The 22717-nt window shown below is 43.7% G+C and overlaps 1 protein-coding gene across 6 annotated transcripts in view; it reads right to left on the minus strand.

Moving 5' to 3' along the window:
• LRP1 (LDL receptor related protein 1) overlaps window positions 1–22717 on the minus strand; it is a 335312-nt gene that overhangs the window by 278391 nt on the left and 34204 nt on the right. For 3 of the 6 annotated variants that reach the window (XM_060272179.1, XM_060272176.1, XM_060272175.1), the window contains one exon: window positions 8528–8614. The exons of the other annotated variants lie outside the window; for them this stretch is intronic. In XM_060272179.1, coding sequence (XP_060128162.1) covers window positions 8528–8614 — 87 coding nt within the window. The remainder of the gene's footprint in view (window positions 1–8527; window positions 8615–22717) is intronic. 6 annotated transcript variants of the gene reach the window in all.

Below are 22717 nucleotides of genomic sequence, written 5' to 3' on the forward strand. Positions count from 1 at the left end.
TACAGTGGTACCTCGGGTTAAGTACTTAATTGGTTCCGGAGCGCCATTCGCTCCCCAAAAAGTACGTAATCCGAGCAGCGATAGTGCGCATGCACAAAGCGCTGATAGATCGCTTCTGCGCATGCGTGCACGGCGGAACCGCAGAGTACTTAAACTGAAAGTACTCAAACCAAAGCATACTTAAACCGAGGTATGACTGTATTACCATATAGCCTACGCAGATGCAGCTTGGTGATAGAGAAGCACTTGCCTGTAGCATAGAGCAGCCTTGGCCAACCTAGTACCTTTCCAGATGTTTTGGACTGAAACACCCATCAGCTCCCGTGAGCACAATGTTTGGGAGTTGTAGTCCAAACCATCTGAGAAGACACCAGCTTGGCAACAGCTAGACTAGAAATAACCTTCAAAAGAGACTCAAACTGATTGCAGTGGCTGTTAGTAAAATATTGTTATGAGCAAGACCAGCAGATCCTACACCATAGCAACATTTGAAGAAGTCTGTTCCAAGGCAGAAGTTGCTAGTGCAAGGATATACACAGATTTGACTACCCAGAATTCTTGTGCTTTTGTTAAAATGTGTGGAACCAAAAATCAGCAGTACACACCATAGACCTTAACCCTCAAGCAGAGATTACTGAAGAGTGGTCCAAAAACTTCCTTCAGGTGGTCTATGGCGGTGAGTCTGCGAAGCATGTGAAGGAGGAGTAGGAGAGAGGGGGGGAGAGTGTGTAGAACCATAGCTGCCAAGTTTTCCCTTTTCTCACGAGGAAGCCTATTCAGCATAATGGAAAATCCCTTTAAAAAAGGGATAACTTGGCAGCTATGGTAGAACAGCAGTCCTCCCAGAACGAGAACAAGATTGGAGTGGAAGTGACAGGGGGAAGAGGCTCTGCCTCCCTCAGGGGAACAAAGTTGCAACTGGTAGCAAGACAGGGGAAAGGCCCAAACAGTAAAAAGAGGCTGGCAAAGCATTCATAAGGAGTGGGAAGTCAATGCACGAGAGCGAACGAAACAGCAAGAAATAGGGGGAAAAGCTAAGAAAACACACACACACAAGAGAAAACTGGTAACTCAGAGTGGGAGTTATCCATTTGTCCCTTAATGATTTTTCTGCCTGTTGTTTAGTAATTGTAATCATGCTGTGCTAGATGCTAAAATGTTCTTTTTTAAAAAAAATGGAATTCAAATTTTAATGCAATAAAATATAATAAGACTTTAGCATCTATTTGCAATTGCTAAACAGACAGAAAAATCATTAAGTGTTCTGCCAAGACCCTCAAGAATTTTCAAGTGGTTGGTGGGGGGATTAGGAACCACTACCATAGAAAATGGAAGGTAGACTGACTCAGATTATGCACTGCCTGGCACTAGTGGCAGTGATGCAATGGTGCCAGCATGTTCATCCCCTGTTAAGTGCTGGTAATATCTTCTGCTTACAGAAAAGCCAAGAAGACATGGAGATTGCAGAAACAGCAGAGGCTGAACTTGAATTTTCACGCTGAACATCAGAATCTCTCTGATGCATCCCTATTAATTAGTCCTAGTACTAGCTCCAGACTATATTTCATGAGATAAATAGAAATGCTTTCATCCAACAAGTAAAAGAGTACAGACTACATAGAGAAGCAAATCCCTTACTATCTCCCACAAGGAGACTGGGCTGAATGGATTCATGCGGGAACACTCCAATTATATCCTCTGTTGAAATCTCCTATACACCTTTGCAAAATCTCACTGCATTTTACAGACACATTTCCTGCTCTGTGGCTGCTGCCATAAGGACGTGCTTCTTATGGTGGAAGCATTCACTTGCTTTCTAGTGGTACTCTGGGAGGGAGAATGAAGGCAGTCCCACTTTGCTAGTCCTGAAGGGTTTCTAAGAGCACTACCAGTCAGCTCTTCATTTTGATAGTACCAGAAACAACAAATCTTCTTTTGGGAGGTATGTGTATGTGTACATATACACACAAAGTTAGGGATTTCAAATTCAAAAAGGTTATTTAATTTGTAGAGGATCCCCACCCTCTATTCCCTTAAAGGTAAAAGGTAAAGGGACCCCTGTTAAGTCCAGCCACGGATGACTCTGGGGTTGCAGCGCTCATCTTGCTTTACTGGCCGAGGGAGCCGGCATACAGCTTCCGGGTCATGTGGCCAGCATGACTAAGCCACTTCTGGCAAAACCAGAGCAGCGCATGGAAACGTCATTTACCTTCCTGCCAGAGCGGTACCTATTTATCCACTTGCACTTTGGTGTGCTTTCGAACTGCTAGGTTGGCAGGAGCAGAGACTGAGGAATGGGAGCTCACCCCATCACGGGGATTCAAACCATTGACCTTCTGATCGGCAAGCCCGAGGCTTTGTGGTTTAGACCACAGCGCCACCCGTGTCCCTCTTCTTTTCCCTTATGTGTGATTAATTGAAAAAAATACAATAAAATATGTTTAAAACTCACTTTAAACACTAAAAAGTAGGAGGTTAACATCTAGCATAATTCACATCACAGAGCGCATCCTGGGGCAATGCTCTAGGTTCAATTTGAGTGCATTTGATCATGTAGTGTCCATGTTCTGCCCGTGCTGATCTCCCTTCTGCTCATTTGAACTGGTTGTTTGTTCCTTCCATTTTTATAAAGTGCAAAAACAGATGAAAAAGCTTAAAGCCACATCCTGAAAGATTGAGTAATCATAGCCCCTGTTTTGCAAACAAGGCAAAATCCTTCCTCAAAACTGTTGGTCAATCAGAGGCAAGCACAGAAATGGAAGCTACAGAAACAGTTCCCCCAAGCCCTTCCTTTCTCTTTACTCCTTTCCCTTGAAATATGAGAATAGCATTCAAGTGACTATTCCCCAGATCCTGTTAACCTTCTTAAAGTGTGTATATGTGTGTTTCATAGGGAGATCATAGTATCGTAGAGTGGGAAGGGCCCCAAGGGCCATCTACTCCAACCCAATTCAATGAAGGGATCTCAGCTAAAGCATCCATGATAGACGGCCGTCCAACCTCTGCTTAAAAACCTCCAAGGGAGGGAGACCATTTCCCTGTTGAACAGCTCTGACTGTCAGAAAGCTTTTTTTGGAGACTTCCGGTGAGGCATCATGGCGCACGTCACGGCGCCACAGAGCTCCTGAGGGCAGCCAGCGTGTTTGCGCTGTCCGAACGGCTCCCGAGCTGCTGAGACCGCCGCTGCCGCGCAAGTGCCAGGGGTGCCCGGTGGACCAGCCGGGAACCTGAAAAATCACGGAGGGGCCCCCCAGCGATCGCTGCAGGCCGGAGGAGAGGGCATCCGGCTGTCGATCAGACATAACTCTGGGGCCCCGAGGCCTGAAACCATCCACCTCACAGCACGGCGGGGCCCCAGAAAGAGAAGGGGGGAATGGGAAAAAAAGAAGCCCCGACTTTTTTGCCGCCGCCACCATCACCGCGCTCGATCCAGAGGAGCCTCGGACCTGTCATCCTCCCTGCTGCTGCGCCGCCACCGCACCGGAGTCACCCGGCTACCCAGAGCCCCGGGGCCGGAGGGACCCAGGGGTAAGCGTGGGGTGCGTTGGGGAAGGAGAGAGGTCCTGGCCTAGCTGCCCCGCCGCTGAGTGACCGCCGATACTGCTGCCGATACCAAGGGAGAAGTAGGAGGACGGACTGAAGCCGCAAGGAGACACGCAGCTGGACCTAGGCCCAACCTGAGCCCACTTTCCCGCCGACTAGCGAGCCAGAAGCCCAGAGGGAGGCCCACTGGAAAGGGCTTGCTTCTTCCATTTTTTAATATACTATATATATATATATACAATTTTCCTTTTCTCCTTCTCTTCCTTTTCCTTAAATTTTTCTTCTATAAAAATAAATAGAAATAGAAATACATTTTTTCTCTCCTCCCCTTTCCTTTTTTTAAAAAAATAATAAAAATAATAATAATAATTTTTCCCTTTAACCAATATTTTTAGTATTACTACCGTTTATCACCTCCACCTTCCAACTTTTAACACCCAAACCCCCTCTTTTCATACACTTTAACCCTTTAAGAAAAAACAAAACAAAGCAAAAACAAAACCAACCCCCTCCCCCCAAGTTCCCAGCCCTTTTACTAAATTTCTACCATTTTTAAGCTGTTGTCCTCTCCTCCCCAACCTTTTACCTTAGCTTTATACTATTCCTTCCGCCTCAACACATAAAAATACTCCTTAAAACCCTCCCCAGACACTCGACACCCCCTACATATCCTCTCCTTATTTTTACCCTCCATTCGACTTGTTACTTCCCACCCCCACCTTTGTCTTCTGTCCCTTTTTCTCTCTTTCTCTCTTTCCTTTTTGGTTCACTCTTTCCCCCTCCCCATCTAGTCTGTTTATCAACCCTTTCCAATAGGGGAGCCTTTCCTCCCACCCATCACCCCCCTTTACAACAAACAACTCTATTTTACCTTTATCTTAATTAGAATCATAGAATCATAGAGTTGGAAGAGACCACAAGGGCCATCCAGTCCAACCTCCTGCTAAGCAGGAAACACCATCAAAGCATTCCTGACAGATGGCTGTCAAACCTCCGCTTAAAGACCTCCAAAGAAGGAGACTCCACCACACTCCTTGGCAGCAAGTAGGTGCCACAAAATCCCACAAACCCCCTAGACGCAAACCAAAGACCTCATAAGCCACCTACTTTCAGCAACCAGAAATTTCATAACCAGACATTGGAGAGACCTGTCAGTAGTAAGCATGGACCAATGGTACCAAGTAGTATGGGAAACAGCCTTACTAGAAAAACTAACCAACAAGCTGAAACTGACATGGGGACAAATAGAAGAGGATGCCTTCATCCCGGTATGGTTCCCCTTTATCACACACACAGCCCAACAAGATAATGACAAAAATTTACCGCCAGCATACAAATCAGTATGGCTAACCTGACCCAAAACACCCACCCACCCCACTCACACATGAAAACAAAGACCATCATAGCCAATCACAAATGAACAACCACACCCTTGGCCAACCCCAATCTCTCTCACCATCAAAAGAACACAAGCGAATAAAGGAGAACCTACACAAACAAAGCTGACATCAAGCCCTACATATATTAAGCAAAACAGAAACATAATCACCTAATCCCACCCCCATCTACCCTCCCACCCCCTATCTACCTCGTTTTCCCTCTTTCTTCTTAGTGTCTTAACAAATGAAACTGATTTGCAAAAATGATACATGTAAAAAATATTGGAGACACTGCACACACCTTTGTAATTCAAGAAATCTTTAATAAAAAGTACTTTTTTTAAAAAAAGAAAGCTTTTTCTGATGTTTATTTGGAATCCGTTCTTGTAACTTGAAGCCATTGGTTCGAGTCCTACTCTCCAGAGCAGGAGAAAACAATCTTGCTCCCTCCTCCATGTGACAGCCCTTGAGATATCTGAAGATGGCTCTCATATCTCCTCTCAGTCTCCTTTTTCCAGGCTAAACATACCCAGCTCCTTCAACTGTTCCTCATAAGGCTTGGTTTCCAGATATTTGATCATCTTGATTGACCTCCTCTGCACATGTTCCAGCTTGCCAACATTCTTCTTAAATTGTGGTGCCCAGAATTGGACACAGAATAAACCTAGTATTCTGCTCCAACCAGCATTTAAACTGACTTCGGCTTTGTTTCTTTTCCAAACAGGGCTAGGTCCCAGAATCTGTAAAGTCAACCTAAGAACATGCTTTCAGTGCCAGGACTCCCCTCCTGAAAGAAGTGAATAATAAACGAGGAGAAGGCAAAAAGTGAATCTTCCTCACCATTAAGTAACAACAGCCTGCTACATATGAAATTGGATTACAGATCAGGGACTAAGAAGCAAGCCTAAGGACCGCTTTATCGAGCTGTTTCTTGATAGTCATCATACAGCTCTCCCAAGCTGACAATCTGTATCAAATATGCAAACTAGAATGGCCAAGTGGCTAATACTCAAGATTCAAAAGCCAATCAGACAAGAGGGCACCACATCAACCCAGGATAAAACACTTGTAAACATCAAACAACTCAACTCTCCAGGCTTTTAAAACTAATTTGTAATGGTGCAAGCTGGGAGACGAGGATATTTAATTATTCTTAATTAAAACAAATTTAAAATCATTTTGATAAAAGACAAAGACATACAGCAAAAAGAAAAAAAAGACCAGTCCATCAAAACACTCAAGTGACTGGCTGTTTTAACAGTCAGATCCCACTCACCATCAAGGCGCGTCTCAACAAGTTGTAAAGGTAAAGAAACCCGTGACAGTTAGGGTCCAGTCGCGGACGACTCTGGGGTTGCGACGCTCATCCCGCTTTACTGGCCAAGGGAGCTGGCATACAGCTTCTGGGTCATGTGGCCAGCATGACTGAGCCGCTTCTGGCAAACTGGAGCAGCGCACAGAAATGCCGTTTACCTTCCTGCTGGAGCGGTACCTATTTATCTACTTGCACTTTGACGTGATTTCCAACTGCTAGGTTGGCAGGAGCTGGGACCGAGCAACGGGAGCTCACCCCGTCGCGGAGATTCAAACCGCTGACCTCCTGATCGGCAAGCCCTAGGCTCAGTGGTTTAACCCACAGCGCCACCTGCTGAATAATAATGGCCAGATGCACTGTTGCCTAGCCTGCTCCAACATGACTTTGTAGGCCCAACATTGCACCTGTGGAAGGAACCTAGGGTGCTCGCACATCAGCAGAAAGGCAAATGTCAATGTGGAATCACAGGCAAAGGGTACAGAACATTGACGGGCACTAAAAACAGAAGCCCAAGGTAAACAAGAGTCCTGCAAAAGATGAACACCCATGCAACACATGTTCTCAGATTTCCAGGAACCCTATGCCTGGAACCCTATACCAGGCATCCCCAAACTTCGGCCCTCCAGATGTTTTGGACTACAATTCCCATCATCCCTGACCACTGGTCCTCTGACCACTGACCATGGGAGTTGTAGGCCAAAACATCTGGAGGGCCGCAGTTTGGGGATGCCTGCCCTATACAAAACAAGGACAAACACCCTGCCAAGTGATGTCCTAGAGGAGAGAGAACATTAGAAGCCAAACATTCACCCCAGAATCACTGTTTCTTATGGAAACCCCATCGCATTTGAAATGCCTCTGATGCAAGCAGCTTGCTGTAAGCCAGGAATAAGACTAGAAAGGTTTCAAATAATATACCATTATTTATTATTACTATGTATTATTACTATGTTGTAATAAAAATGAATTATTACTATTAATATTATTCAGAATTGAATAATACCCTGCTCTGAAGAAGCAGTCATAAATTTTCTATAAATAAACAAAATTGTCTCTTAAAACTACTCACAGATCAATAATGCATTAAGGGTATTTTAAGGTAAGTGGAATAATCATACACACTGAACGAAGACTTTGAACGTATTTGATTATTTTTACCACAGCTATATTAGTACTAGAGACACTGGGAAAACTCTCCCTAGCCAGGCTACAAATCACCCTTCAGGGCCTCAGAAAAGCCACCTCAAATGAGACACAAGCTTTACAAACCACAAAATTCTTCATGTCTGCAGATAAAAATCCAAGCCAGAGAAGAACCCCCAGCTTAGCACCCACCCAACTTTGCTACCTCTGCAAGAGTCACCCCCTTCCTGTTCAATCTGTGCTTAGCACACTTTCCCTTCCCATCTCTTGTAAAAAACAGCAGGAGGAGGAACATAGTAAGAAGAAAATGAGGTTCCCTGCTTCCATCACCCTAGCTGGCTCTGGCCCCTGAGATACCATGTAACTGCATGCCAGAGACAAGAAGGTAGACAACCCTCAGGAAAACTATATATCTCGTGATCTCTAGCATTCCACAGCATTACTGCTCACTGCATCCAAGATCAGGGCAAGAAAGGGAGAAGAAGTGGGCAAGAAATATCCTTCCTTCCATCTTGCCATTTGTTTCCACTACTGTCACTTAAAAGGTTTTAAAAGAGGGGAGGGGGAGGTTGTTTAGGCACCTGTAAGATGGCAGTAGATGGCTTTTCACTGACAGTGCAGAAGATCTCAGATAATCTGCATACTTCAGATACAGTGGTGCCTCGCTAGACGAAATTAATTCGTTCCACGGGTCTTTTCTTATAGCGAAAAATTCGTCTAGCGAATCCCATAGGAATGCACTGAATTTTTTTCGACTTTTTTTGCCCATAGGAACGCATTAATTGAATTTCAATGCATTCCTCTGGGAAACCGCGATTCGCTAGACGAATTTTTCGTAAAACGCATTTGTCTAGCGAGGCAAGCTCCGCTCAAAAAATCCTTTCGTTAAGCGGAAATTTCGTTAAGCAGGGCATTCGTTAAGCGAGGCACCACTGTAGTTTACTGATGTTTTAATTTGTAGGCAGCATCCCCTTTAGCCCATTCTAGATCAACTACTGAACAAGGAAACTCTGGCACAGAAAAAGAGGGGGAGCATAGGATCAAGATTGTCATCAAACAACTTAGAACTAACGGAACCAAGCAAGGTTGTCATCACTGAGTTAGGGGCATGAATCTGAGGGAGAGAGGGCAGTAGCAAGAATCTTACATAATATTTGTGAGGTAGAGCTCTCCAGGGCTTGTTCCCCAATCTTTGGAAGTGGTGCAACATAGACATCAACCTCCTCAGATAATGCTGCAGAAATGAAAAAAGGGGAGAGAGTAAAAATTAAAACCCCAGTTTGAAATAATATGTTTATCTTTGGACAGGAAACAATGGGCAGCACTGGAGGACAGTGTAAACCTGTTTTGTAACAAGTATATCCCCAGAGAAGGTTTGCATGGAATGATGTATTCAAAAAAAATATATTTTGAGACAATTGCTGAAAATCATCAAGTCAATGCCCACATTACATTCCAATAGATACAGATTGCAAGTCTCACTCATTCACTCTCACACATATAAACAGGTCAACTTGTACAATAGTTCTTTTTCTTTAAAAATAAATAAACCACACACTGAAAGTAGTCACTTGCTAAATTAGATAAGCAGCTAACAAAAATAGTTTAAAATACCTGTCATAATAATTTCAAAAAATCAGCAACAGAACACTTAATACAAATTTTATACAACGCCTTTAGCTTGAATGGATAATAAAAGTGTTTTAGTGTTTTGCTGCTGGGGGAAAAGAACATCTCTAGCAATGAAACTTCATAGCCTGAGCATCACCTCTGAGAAGGCCCTGTCTCGTGTCACAACACATCTGACATCAACAAGTGGGCAGGTTCAAATGGGAAAAGGTCAAAACAAATGGCAAGGGCTCTAGAAACTAAGTACAATGAGGAACAGTTGAAAGAGATGGGTATGTTTTAAATGGAGAACAGAATATTAAGGGGAGGCCTAACAGCTGCATACAAATCTCTGAAAGGCTGCAATGCAGAAGATGTTGCTGATTTCCACTCTGCTAATCCAGAGGGCAGGACTAGAACCAACTGGTGGAAATTACAGGGAAGCTAATTTCAGCTAAACACAAGGGGAACATAATGGTTAGAACTGTCTGCTAGTCAGAGGCACCAGGTTTTTCCCAAGACTGGGAGGGGCCATCGCTTGTTGTCACGTGTGTGTGACATCATGTGAGCAGCGTGCAAGCAGCAGCGTGTTGTCTGGAGAAGGTCGACCGCTCTGAAGGAGTGAGCAGCTGAAGCTGCAACACGCATGACATGATGCACCCTCAACACTGAAGGGGGACCACCACTTTCCAATAAAGATTGAGGGGGCCGGAGACACGCCTGCTGACAATGGATTAAGACTGCCTTAGCAGATGATGGGAAGTCATCCAGAAGTATTAAAAAAGAGGCTGGATAACTCTGTCAGCAATGTTCTAGTTACATCCCCAGTCAGCAAGGGTTTAGACTACATGATCACTAGTTTCTCTTCACATTTTATCATACTATGAAATACTTTGGTCCCAGATGAAGTCTCCACCCAACGCTTGCAACATAAACTAAATTAAGGCATTAACAAGGCTGCGCTGGCATCCCTCCACTCTCCTATTCCTAAACTCACAAAGCTGAACCAAAGCCACTCTGGAATTTGCTTTATGCTTGGTGGTCTTCGTGATTAGTGTGTCTATACATAATGTGCAGCCTATTGTTTTTAAGATTTACTTTCTAAAATGTCATTTCCTCCTTCCAGTAATAAAAAATAGCTGGAACATACAGATGAAAGCAGGATTATTTAAAACCATGGGAGACTTTTAAAAACAACAACCTTAAAATGGCAAGGTTTTTTTAAGGACATGGTGGCACAGGGCCGTCTCAAGCGATTTCTGTTCTCATCCTGAGGTAAAGTTCTCAACCTGAGGCACTACTGCTGGGTTAGCAGAGTTTGTAACCTTAAGTGTCTGTAACCCGTGTCTATAACCCGAGGTACCACAATACAGGTCTGTATCTACAAAAGGCTGAAGAGGAGAGACCCAAATCTCTGAAAATGGTTGAGAGGGGCTTATAGAATCATAGAATCATAGAGTTGGAAGAGACCACAAGGGCCATCCAGTCCAACCCCCTGCTTGAGAACCCCCTGGCTTGGGAAAGACTGCTTCATGGGATGCGGGGTGAGGGTGGGGGTTCTTCATTATAGATTTTTGCTGCTGTAAAAAAGGAGTATTACATTAAAAAAAAAACAGCATACAAAACCTCTATTAAGATAATGAGTAAGGGAAGGACAGCAAGCCACCAGGAAGGGACCATTTGTAGGAAATCTACAAAGATTTCCTTAAACCCCAAATCTTTGGGGTTGCAGGGAGAGGAAAATACTGGTCATTGAACATAATAAAGAGATTTAATGGCAGGGAGAGGAAAGGTAAGCGGGCACTTACATTTTCTCCCCTAACTTTTTATTTCTAAAACACAAACAAAAAGAGAACACTCACAGTAATCATAGCTGAGACATAAACAATGGGCACACTGTGCTCACAAGAGAGGCTTCCAGATTAGAACTAATCATTAGTCTCCTATACTGCAGGCCAGCTCAGTTCCAGAGTGGAGACAGAGTGGAGAAAGAAAGTTGCAGTTAAGTAATCGAGACAGCGTCTGCTGTGAATTCTGAAAAAATTAATGTATCATTGAGGGATGCTATCTCTTCTCCATGTGATTTGAAAAAAACAAAACAAAGCTATTCCACATTGCATGAAAATCTTCACTTGATTTTGTAACTCCAATTATCCTCAGCTGATTGGATCGGTTTAGCAGCCATAGCCATGTGTCCAACGCAAATTCTAGTCTAAATCCAGTAAAGCTGTCAATCAAGGTACTACAGACGACAACAACAACAACAACAACAACAACAACAACAACAACAACAAGTGGGTCCTGAGATTTTATGTCTAAATTCAATTCCTCAGACTGGTTAACAAAATAAGCTGTGGGATAAAATTAATAGGTTCCTTAACCATTTTCCTGATGCCACACACAATTTCACCAGGGTCCTGAACCTCCGTGATACCTGAAGAGTATTTTCTTTAACATAAAGCGAGATTGAAGAGGAACAAAAAATGGAGGGTGATTTTAATTTGTGCTGCTGAGAGCCTTCAAGCCCTTGTCCAGTGTTTCCCAATGTGGGCAATACTGTCCGGTGTGTGTGTGTGTGTGTGTGTGCTGGAATGATCCAGGGGGACAGTAGTAGCCTTGGGTGCAGTTGGGGGCATTGAATAAAAATAACGGGGCAGTGGAAGCAGAAAGAAAGAAGAGAAGACAACAACAACAACAACAACAACAATATCTAGGGAGCCACAACTTCCCCATCCCTGCTCTAAAGCACCAAGTACAAATACAAGTTTTAGGCTCTTTCTTCAGATCCTTTCTCTAGGTCTAGGAGGTTGTTTTTCCAAACCCAACCTTTGAAGAATTGTAGAGAAATTCTCTCTTTGAAAGAAAAAGCACATCAGCATTTTAGTCAGCAGTTATCTCATTTTAATTTGCCGCCAATGAATAATGTTATCATAACACACTGGACTTTTAGTTGCAGGGTTTTTTATGGAATAAATACTGTTCTTTTGGTACCAGCTAGAGGTTCAACTCCTTTTCTGTGCTGCCCCTAATCCCATGCTTCTGTCTTATCAGCCAATTTAATGACACTCACAAAGAAGGTGAAGCTATAGATGCAATTATCTGTACTCCTCTGCAAAGCTGAGAAAATATTCATTTTCCACTCAAATCAAAGAGCTCAAGGCAAGTCATAATCGGGGCTTTCGTCAAGCCAAGGCTTGACTGGCCTTAACACTGGAACTGATTTTCAGTGCTGGCTCAGCTCTGGAGCAAGAGCACTGAACTTCTTCTCAATACCAAGTAACCACTAGAGCTCATCCACCTTAACAACAGCAACTGGGGCAAAGTTTGCCCACCTTCCCATTGTATTTATTTATTACATTGGCAATTTACAAAATAAAAACATTATATATAAAAACAGCATTAAAAATAAAATTTTATTTAAAGGTGTAACAACTGAAACTGTAACCAGTGTCAATTAAAAGCAAAGCACCCATATTCCAATGCCTATTTAAAAATAGACAGGGAGAGAGCCATGCAAAACATCACAAGTGAGAGATTTCCAGGAGGATGGAGCCACCACAGAACCAACACTTGCCCAGCTGTTCTTGTAAGATCAACTAGAATCACTTGCCCAGCTGTTCTTGTAAGATCAACTAGTAGGCCTATATAACCAAACCATGGCCAAATGCATGCAATTCACAGGGCTTTCAGCAACTCCCTTAGCTTAGAGCAGGGGTTCCCAACAAAATTTTCTCGAGGACCCCTCATCGAGCCGCTATTGTGACAAGGACCCCCATTAATTCCTAATCCTAAAATTAAAAAGTGAGAGCCAAATTAAGAGTATTTTTATATTTTATATTTATACGTTTTTTACAGTTACGATTTAGGTTCAATGGACACTGACAAGATCGGTTCGAGAGTCACTGACTTACTTGCTTGAACATCAAATGCATTATCTTCCTCTTCATCTGTAGGCCTTTGTCGTTTTAACGAACCACTTTTTAACCAACGGTCCATTTTTAACTACGCGAACTGTAGCTTCCGCGAAAAACAACGCTGTGTTTACAAACACTACTGTTTTGCAAAGAGGCAGCGCACGCCAGGGAGGAGGGAGGGGAATGGAGAAGACAGGGTATCTGCGCAGTAGCGCACAAATGAAGCCAACGTGCACAAAGCATCTTGAGGAGGTGAGCGTTAGTAAAATGCGCGCGCTGCCTCTTTGCAAAACAGTAGTGTCTGTAAAGCGCCACCTAACGGCATACAGCAGAACTACTGCCTCTATCTAATTCTAGTTTTGCACTAGACTCTGCTCATGCAGGAAGCGGCCAAAACAAAAAAATCTGTTATCATACAAAATATATTTAATATATTTTTTATTCTAATAGCATCTTGCGGACCCCTCTGGCATAGCTCGCGGACCCCTGGGGGTCCCCGGACCACCTGTTGGGAACCACTGGCTTAGAGGTACAGTAGTGTGGAAACTCAGATATGCTGTGTGTTGGTTTTAGAATCACAAAGTTCAGGTTTCAAATCCCTGCTGGGTCATGAAGCCCACTAGTGGCCTTGGGTAAGCCAGCATCTCTTAACCTAGCCTATCTAGCAAAGCTGATAGTAGCATTGGATTAAAAGAGATAAGTGTGTATTGCAACCAGTGCTTTAAGTTAGTGCACAAGTAAACAGAGACCTCTTTAATGCAGGAGCCAATCAACTGTCTGAAGGGGATTCAGTGGGGTTGTATTAAGTTGGACAGGATTTGTTAAAGAGGATGAGGTGTTAGAAAGCATGTGCATCTGAGTTAACCTGGAAGAACTGCCGAAAACCTTGGAGAGTTGGTGCCACTCAGATTAGTAGGCAATAGGGGGCTAGATCGCAGAATCATAGAATTTTAGAGTTGGAAGGTACCCCCAATGGTCATCAAAGTCCAACCTTCTGCAATACATGAATCATAGGTGGACAGTAGCTTGATGAGCTGCTTCCTACAACGAAAACATCATGTGCCAAAACTAACCTGAGCCCTTTAGAAAAGGGTGGGCTACTAAACATACTCTTATAAACTAACCCACAATGAAGCTGCAATGTTCAGGACATTGATCTGTCCTGATCTGGCAACCCCATAATCATATAATTTTTGCTCTTTTTTTTTAAGGGAGAACTATTTCTAGGTCACAACAACAACAACAACAACGCTACACTGACTCCTCATACTTTTATCGGACAGGGCTGTGGGCTCTTTACAGCAGTAATAGGAAGCAGCATTTACGGTACCAGCAGTTAAAAGCAAACCCACACGACATACTTTTACTGCACCAGCCTCCCATTATTTATGGCTCACAGTCCAGACGGAGATTAGAACTTCCTCCAGGGACGTGCCTGCATCATGCAATAAAGCAATTTCAACATTGTGGATTAATAGGCAATTCATCTCTCAGCAGCTGAGTCACTGGGCAGGGCTCGGGGATGCAGTCAGAGAGCTGGTGCTGGCTCTTGGGAGCAAAGTGATTAATCAGAGGTTGGAGAGACAGGCAACCTGGAGCAGCCCTACTGTGAGGGCTGATTAAAGGGCCAATGGCTAGAGACAAAGCCCATTACCAGAAGAGCCAGAGAGTCCAAGCCACTCGCTATTTGGGAAAGGGGGAGAGGGTTCGGGTGGAATTATAAAGCCCCTGGAAAGAACAGAGAACTTCTGAAGAATGGAGCACACAGATAGGAATGCCACTTAAGGGGAAGGCAACTCTTGCCAATCTGTTTTCCATTAAAATGTACACTACAAAGGATGCCCCCAAAGGAGATAAATGTTACCAAAATGTCCATCTCAAGAAAGAAAATGGCTTTGGCTGGGCAGCTGCCTTGGCTTTTTCCAGCAGCTCCATTCAGGTATGGGTAGCGGTACTAATAGGGCCATCTCCTGCTTCAAAACAACCCTGCAATCTCTATCCACCACCCGGTGATCCTTTTAGGGCAGCAGCTTCCCTATACAGTGGTACCTCGAGTTACAAACGCTTCAGGTTACAAACTCTGCTCACCTGGAAGAGTTACCTCGGGTTGAGAACTTTGCCCCAGGATGAGAACGGAAATAATGTGCAGGTGGTGCAGTGGCAGCAAGAGGCCCCATTATCAAAAGCACACCTCTAGTTTTGGCTTTTTAAAAAATTATTATGAAAGGTTTTCTTGGTTTACAAATATATGCGCAATGTCTCTCATAACATTTTACAAATCAGTTTCAAGCACACCTCTAGTTAAGAACAGTTTCAGGTCAAGCACGGACCTCCAGAACAAATTAAGCTCGTAACTAGAGGTACCATTGTACATCGTGTGTCTCTTGAAGGTTGATGTGGCTCTACTCAGCAGGGCTAAAAAGCTGTTTCAGGATTCTGTACAAATAAATCGGTGGGAGAGAGAAATGGATCTTCCCTCCTCCTCCTCTTGTCTCAAAATCCTGTTTCCCACAAATGGATAAAGCATAAGGCACAGAACACCAGCTCCAGGAGACTACGGCAGTGCTGGGGAATGGTGCTTCCAGACAACAGCCATGTAAGTGAAAATGGGAGCAAGCCCCAATTCAAAGGTAATGGCACAATATTCTGTCCACAAAAGCCTTCCATAGCTATACTGACAGTCACCCAAAAGAACACGTGACCTACCCCAGAGCACTTGCCGCACAGTGGAACCTCGGTTTATGAACACCCCGGTTTATGAATTTTCGGTTTATGAACGCTGCGGACCCGTCTGGAACGGATTAATCCACTTTCCATTATTTTCAATGGGAAAGTTCGCTTCAGTTTATGAACGCTTCAGTTTATGAACAGACTTCCGGAACCAATTGTGTTCATAAACCGAGGTACCACTGTATTTGCATGGAACAAGGGAGAACTTTCCATCTGCTCCTCACCCAACAACTGTAGCTCCCACCCACCATGGTTGTGGCTGTGGCTGCTGGCTTCGTAGTTGCAGGAGAAGTTTGCTAGGGATCTCTAACACACCCTCTTCTCCACTAGTCTATGTGTGTGCTCTCCCAACACTTTAGAGAGGAAGCACAGAGTAATTTAATTAAAGGGGACAGGGAGGAAAATGTGTAGGAGTTAGCAGTGTGTCATTTGGGGGGGGGGATATTGAGGGAACAATCTAAAAGAGGTGCCTCTGACACCCCTCCCATAACCATAACCCCCTCTGCTCACATTCTGTTGCAACAGCACTCTGAAACGGGGCGGCAAAGAGAATTGCATTTCTGATTTGCAGACCAGAGGTTGCTTGCAAAATAATGATTTGACAGCAAATGCAAGTCTGAGTCTCCAGGAATAAGACTCAGCAAGAACAGCACATTCCAAACATTTCCTCATCTGGAAATCCCACATGTATAAGTCAAGACTGTGTACAGCAGTAGTAGAGAATCTCAGGCGCAGGGGCCGAAGAGAGCCCTTTAACACTCTCTGTCCAGACCTTGGGACTCTCCTAGGCAAAAGCCACCCCACCGCCACACCCCCTGCCAGTTTTGCTCTCTGCTTTTTTGAGTGGTTTTGCCTGCCTGGCTACAATGCGTTTTCAAACTGTGATCATGCTTTTTGCATGTCTGGGTGGAGGATGGGAGAGATGTAAGTGGGTGTGGGCACGTAGAAACCTCTTGATTATTGTGCAGCTGGATTACAGCCTACTGTAAGGTATGAGTCATATTCATTGCTCCACCCACTTGTGCCTCTGGCCACACACTTTTTTTCTCTCTCACCTCATCCACCTCTGGCTTGCTGGCCCCAGAAGATTGCCTGTGGCAGAATGCAGTCCTCAAGCTGAAAATGGGTTTCCCGCCCATGGGTCTACTAACACAGCAATAGCTTCCAGGAGACATGAAACATTACTGTACTTCTTTCTGCAAGCTAAGAAAGAGAAGGAGCTCGGAGGCTTGTAAAAATGATGCAGAATGCCATCAATATTTTACACCCCATAGGAACTTCTCCAATTATTTACCCTCCCCCCCTTTCTACAAGCAAGTAGAAGAACTGCTGCTGAAAGGTACAATGGGATAAACTGAAATTGCCAGTGAAATACCCACCAAAAATGTTAAATATAGGCCTGCTGTAACTCTCATTTCAAATACTAGCAGCTTTTTCTCCCCTTGCTCACACCACCTATTCGGTGAACCAGTAGGATCATACTTTAAAGCTCTTGGCTGTACTTTAGCAGCTAGATGGACTGAGAAAGCATAGTGGCTAGAGCATAAGAATCCTCATCTCAGTTTCTTGGGTTCGCGCCCCATGTCGGGCAAAAGATTCCTGCATCGCAGGGGAGGTTGGACTCGGTGACTCTCGTGGTTCCTTCCAACTTTACAATTCTATCATTATCTCTACTTGCCTCATATGACATCAGGTGTAGTAGGGCAGGTGGGCATGGTATGGGGAAAACAACTTCATGGGTCAAACTGGAACTCTGCACAGGCCCTAATTAAGCCCATGCTCAGTTGATATCCCAATGCAATGGTGATACAACACTGTTGTATGGGTACTGAGAATGAAATGGTGTGATCCTCAGAACAGAGAACGTGAATCTCCAAAGGAGGAATTCAGTGTCATACAATACCTATCATTCCATCAGGGCAAACATTTTGGCTTGCCAGACTCAACAATCTCATCTCTCCTCCGTCCATGTGCTGCTCAAGGGGCTCTCCCAATCCGCTTCCCAAGACAATTTCGAGGGCACAGGGGGAGAGGGAAAGTCTCACTGTGTAAGCCAAAGTCATTGTGCAGAGCTTATGCTGCCAGGACTCATTAGCAGAATTCCACCCGAAGGCTCAAACTATGGAACACCAGCAAAGCTACCTCCCTGAACTGCTCAGTTCAAACTTAACAATCCTGGTCAAATGTTGCTTTGCTGAATCAGGAGCACACTGCATGCTCCTCTTTCCCCTCTCTTGCCTTCCTTAATACAATATAATACTTCCATAAAACTTTCTGTGATGTCCAACCATAGTTTAATAGGCTGGATCGAAGGGGTCACTCAGAACATACTCTCTTGGTTTGAACATCTCAGGAAACTGTGGCTTAAGATACAATGTAGAATGGAAATAAGGTTCACAAGACTGAGTAAAGAGGAAGAGCACATGGATACAGACTCTCACATCTGAACTGACACATTCACCAACTCAATCAACACATCAGCACCAAAAGTGAGCTGCCCATCCTGGCTGCTTCAAAAGGAGACAGTACAGTATTGATAAGAAAGTACCCCACTCCTAAAATGTTAAGGAGTCTGAGGACTACACTCTGGGTAGGAAGTGGTACTGACCAATCACAAGTTAGAAACAGGTAGGTAGCCGTGTTGGTCTGTCGTAGTCGAAACAAAAAAAAATTCCTTCCAGTAGCACCTTAGAGACCAGCTAAGTTTGTTATTGGTATGAGCTTTCGTATGCAAGTGTGCATGCACACGAAAGCTCATACCAATGACAAACTTAGCTGGTCTCTAAGGTGTTACTGGAATTTTTTGTTTTTTTTTGTTTCCACAAGTTTGAAAGAAGCTCATAAGCATCTCACATAGCCTGAGTTTTTGTTTTTTGTTTTTCCTAAATCAACACTGCTCTTTTCTCCCTTTAAAAGGTTACAGATACAGGGAGGAATGTGCAACGGAAATGTCTTTGTAATGTATCCCAAAAAGAACACTGTGCTCTACTCCCTCCATCCCCAAGAGAAAATGAATCCTGATAAAAATCATCTCCTTCGCATGCATGCAGGCATAGTCTTTCCTTCCTTCCTTCCTTCCTTCCTTCCTTCCTTCCTTCCTTCCTTCCTTCCTTTCTTTCTCTCTCTCTCTCTCTCTCTCTCTCTCTCTCTCTCTCTCTCTCTCTCTCTCTCTCTTACCCACACTCACACACATGCCTCCAAATCTTCTTCCATCAAGGTTTATGTTTGCTGAATAGAGTGGAGTGAAGTCTGTAGCTAAAGGATGCTACCAGAGACCAGTTAAAGTCTTTTAAAGCATACACTTTTGTGGCTTTCTTCTAAAGTTACAGTACAGTGATGCCTCGCAAGACGAAATTAATTCATTCCGTGAGTCGTTTTGTATTGCGAAAATTTCGTCTTGTGGTTTTCTATTTTAAACAAATCAAAGCAAAAAAAAATGCAAAAGAAAATCGTCTTGCAAAGCACGGCCATAGAAAAATTAGTCTTGCGAGTCAACAAAAAGATCGCAAAACGCTTTCACCTTGCGAGTTTTTCGCTGCGCGAGGCATTCATCTTGCGAGGTACCACTGTACATACGTTTACATAAAAAATAAGTATGGGAAAAGAAATTTGCTCTCCTAGTTCATTAATACTCATGTGAGCCAGAAATGGAGACCTAAACAGGGACCTAAAACAGACAGTGACTTGTTCAAACTGCAATCCTATAGACACCAGGGGATAAGACCCATTGAACTCAGTGGGCTTCAGCTTAGACATGCACAAGATTGCTCTGTCAGTGCTGATTCTGGTGACTGTAAGATTCCACAGTGATATCTCACAGGAATGAACAGAGGGTGATGTGAATTGCACTCAGCAGGCATTAGGGTGGGGTTTGGGAAGAAGAACTGAAACAAACAAAATCATAGCCCCAAGAATTCATACAGATATTTCACATGCCGGGGGGGGGGGAGCAGCGGACAGGGGCTACAAACAAGCAATATGCAAACCCTGATACCACTGTTATTTCTTCTTCTTCATGGGTTGTCTGCTTACTTCTGAAGGTCAAGTTATAACTCTTCTCCCTGAGGAGAAGAAAGGCTACCATTCTTGATATATCATAGTAACTCAGCAGTTGTACCAGTTTGTGGGCACATTCCCTTGTAGGAATTACTATCAGCAATGTGATGACTTCACAGCTATGACACAGTTTAGGAAGATGATTCCTCAATTTTCTCCTTCAGAGTAAGTGGGAAAGTCTTTTTAAAAAGTCAGATAGTCAGGAAGAGGATTAAGGAGACTGATGAGCTTATCGTGAAGAAGTTTAAAATACAACTTGAAAAGGCATAAGAAGCCCTTTGAACAAGCTCTTCAATGGAACAAAGGAAGGCATTTTAAGGACCAAGAGCACAAGATAAAGCTGGAAAGGTACAAATTAGAAACTAAGGCATCGTTTCTTGTAAATGAGAGGACAGGAAGTAAAGGGCAGGAATGGATTCCACATCATTTCTGCTCTTACCGGTAGATCAAGTTACAGGTAGGTAGCCGTGTTGGTCTGGATCGAAGTAAAATAAAAAAATTCCTTCAGTAGCACCTTAAAGACCAACTAAGTTTTTATTTTGGTATGAGCTTTCGTGTGCATGCACACTTCTTCAGATACCAAGATCAAGATTCGCTATTCTTGGGGGGGGGGGGCTATTTTAGCTGATTAATATTCTGTTGTTGTTGTTTAGTCGTTTAGTCGTGTCCGACTCTTCGTGACCCCATGGACCATAGCACGCCAGGCACTCCTGTCTTGCACTGCCTCCCGCAGTTTGGTCAAACTCATGTTCGTAGCTTCGAGAGCACTGTCCAACCATCTTGTCCTCTGATGTCCCCTTCTCCTAGTGCCCTCAATCTTTCCCAACATCAGGGTCTTTTCCAAGGATTCTTCTCTTCTCATGAGGTGGCCAAAGTATTGGAGCCTCAGCTTCACGATCTGTCCTTCCAGGGAGCACTCAGGGCTGATTTCCTTAAGAATGGATAGGTTTGATTTTCTTGCAGTCCATGGGACTCTCAAGAGTCTCCTCCAGCACCACAATTCAAAAGCATCAATTCTTCGGCGATCAGCCTTCTTTATGGTCCAGCTCTCACTTCCATACATCACTACTGGGAAAACCATAGCTTTAACTATACGGACCTTTGTCAGCAAGGTGATGTCTCTGCTTTTTAAGATGCTGTCTAGGTTTGTCTAGGTTTGTCATTGCTTTTCTCCCAAGAAGCAGGCGTCTTTTAATTTCGTGACTGCTGTCACCATCTGCAGTGATCAAGGAGCCCAAGAATTAATATTCTACAGCCTTTTAAATGTGTCTGTGGGAAGTGGGGGTTATTGTTTTGTTGCTTTCTTTTACTTATTTACTTGTTTTTATCCTGTATTTTATTCTGTGAGCCATCTTCAGAACTTATGATGAAGGGTGGTATATAAATCTTAATAATAAAATAAAATAAACAACCACCTGACTTTTAGAAGACATCTGAAGGCAACCCTATATTGGGAAATTTTTAATGTCTAATGTTTTACCATTTTTTTTATATGTTGTAACCCACCCAGAGTGGCTGGGGAAACCCAGCCAGGTGGGCAGTGTATAAATAATAAAATTATCATACATCATCATCATTATTATCATCATTATTATTATTTTAACAACAACAACAACAGTTTTTAAAAACTTAGGCGCCATCTGCACTATACCTTTAAAACTGCATCTGGCCACTTTAAACAATCATGGCTTCCTCCAAAGACTTCTGGGAACTGTTGCTTGCTAAGGGTAATGAAAGATACTCATTTAAATATATAATGCAGATGGGGCCTTACTGTAATGCCGGTAATGCAATGAATCCCCTTCTTTTTTTCTTCCAGGAACAGGATGTCAACCAGCATGGTTACAATGAACATGTAACAGAGATCAATGGAAGGGCCACAGCCTTGAAGTTTGTTTTAGCCTTTGCTACCTTGTTTGCTTCATAAATGGAAGAAACAAGTCATATGGTACTGTAAATATACTGAAGGATCCATCTTCCAAAATATGTTATTTTCTTCCCTCTACCCATGGAGAGGAGAAAAAGGAGAACCAGGGAAGAGAATGCCTCCTACACCAAATGCCACCATGGGATCACCTCCCAAAGTCCAGCTGGGAAGTGAGCTGTAATTTACAAAGTGTATGTACAACTCCCATCACGTCCTAGCCAATGCAACTAATGCAATACAGATACACACTTAAAGCAATAATAATAATAATAATACCATAATATTACCATAATAATAATAATAATAATAATAATTCCTGCAAAACAATCATAACAGTGTTGTGGGTGGGGAGGGCACTACTGGTCTGGAAAGTAGGGTGCATTGGATTCGACTGAGGCCTAGACCCCAAGACAAATTTGGGGGGGGGATTCAGACCTTGGTTGAGTCAGGTTGAGACATACCCAGATTGCTACAGATCGGGTTGACCAGGCCAGATCCACCCAGGGAGGGAGGGAGGGAGGGGAGGGGAGGCAGGCATGAGTGAGAACAAGGAAAAAACACACAAATGAGGCAAACTACTGGGCAGCTGCCTCTTTGCAAGAGAAAGGGGGGATTTCCTTTCCCACTAGGCCAGGCTTACTTCTCACCCTCTGAAGTGAAAAGCACGATAAGATCCCATCAAACAGGAGGATCTGATCCTGCACAGCGCTGCACCTTCACAAGCAAGTTCCCTTGCACAAAGGGAAGCTGCTGACATAGGAGCACCACCACACAGGATCATATCTGGAGCATCTGCTCTGGAGCATCCTTAAAGTCCTTCCCCCACACACACACGAACTTCACTGCACAGCAGGGAGAAGTAGAGAGAACTGGTAGAGAGAATTGTTGTGTCCAAATAGCCATATTTCCTCAATATAAAAGGATGTGAAGTCTTAACTATGAATCTGTCCTACTAGTCTGATTGGATGTCAAAAACATCTAAAAGAGCAAATGCCCTATGCAAAAAGCTCCCAGAGACCTCTCATATTCCCCCCCCCCTCATTTCACATTTTGTGGCAGCCCATCCCTTTACCCAGGCGCAGCCAACGAGAGGATCATTCAT

This window comes from Zootoca vivipara, chromosome 2 (genome assembly GCF_963506605.1).
Source record: "Zootoca vivipara chromosome 2, rZooViv1.1, whole genome shotgun sequence".
In the NCBI taxonomy this organism is placed as follows: domain Eukaryota; kingdom Metazoa; phylum Chordata; class Lepidosauria; order Squamata; family Lacertidae; genus Zootoca; species Zootoca vivipara.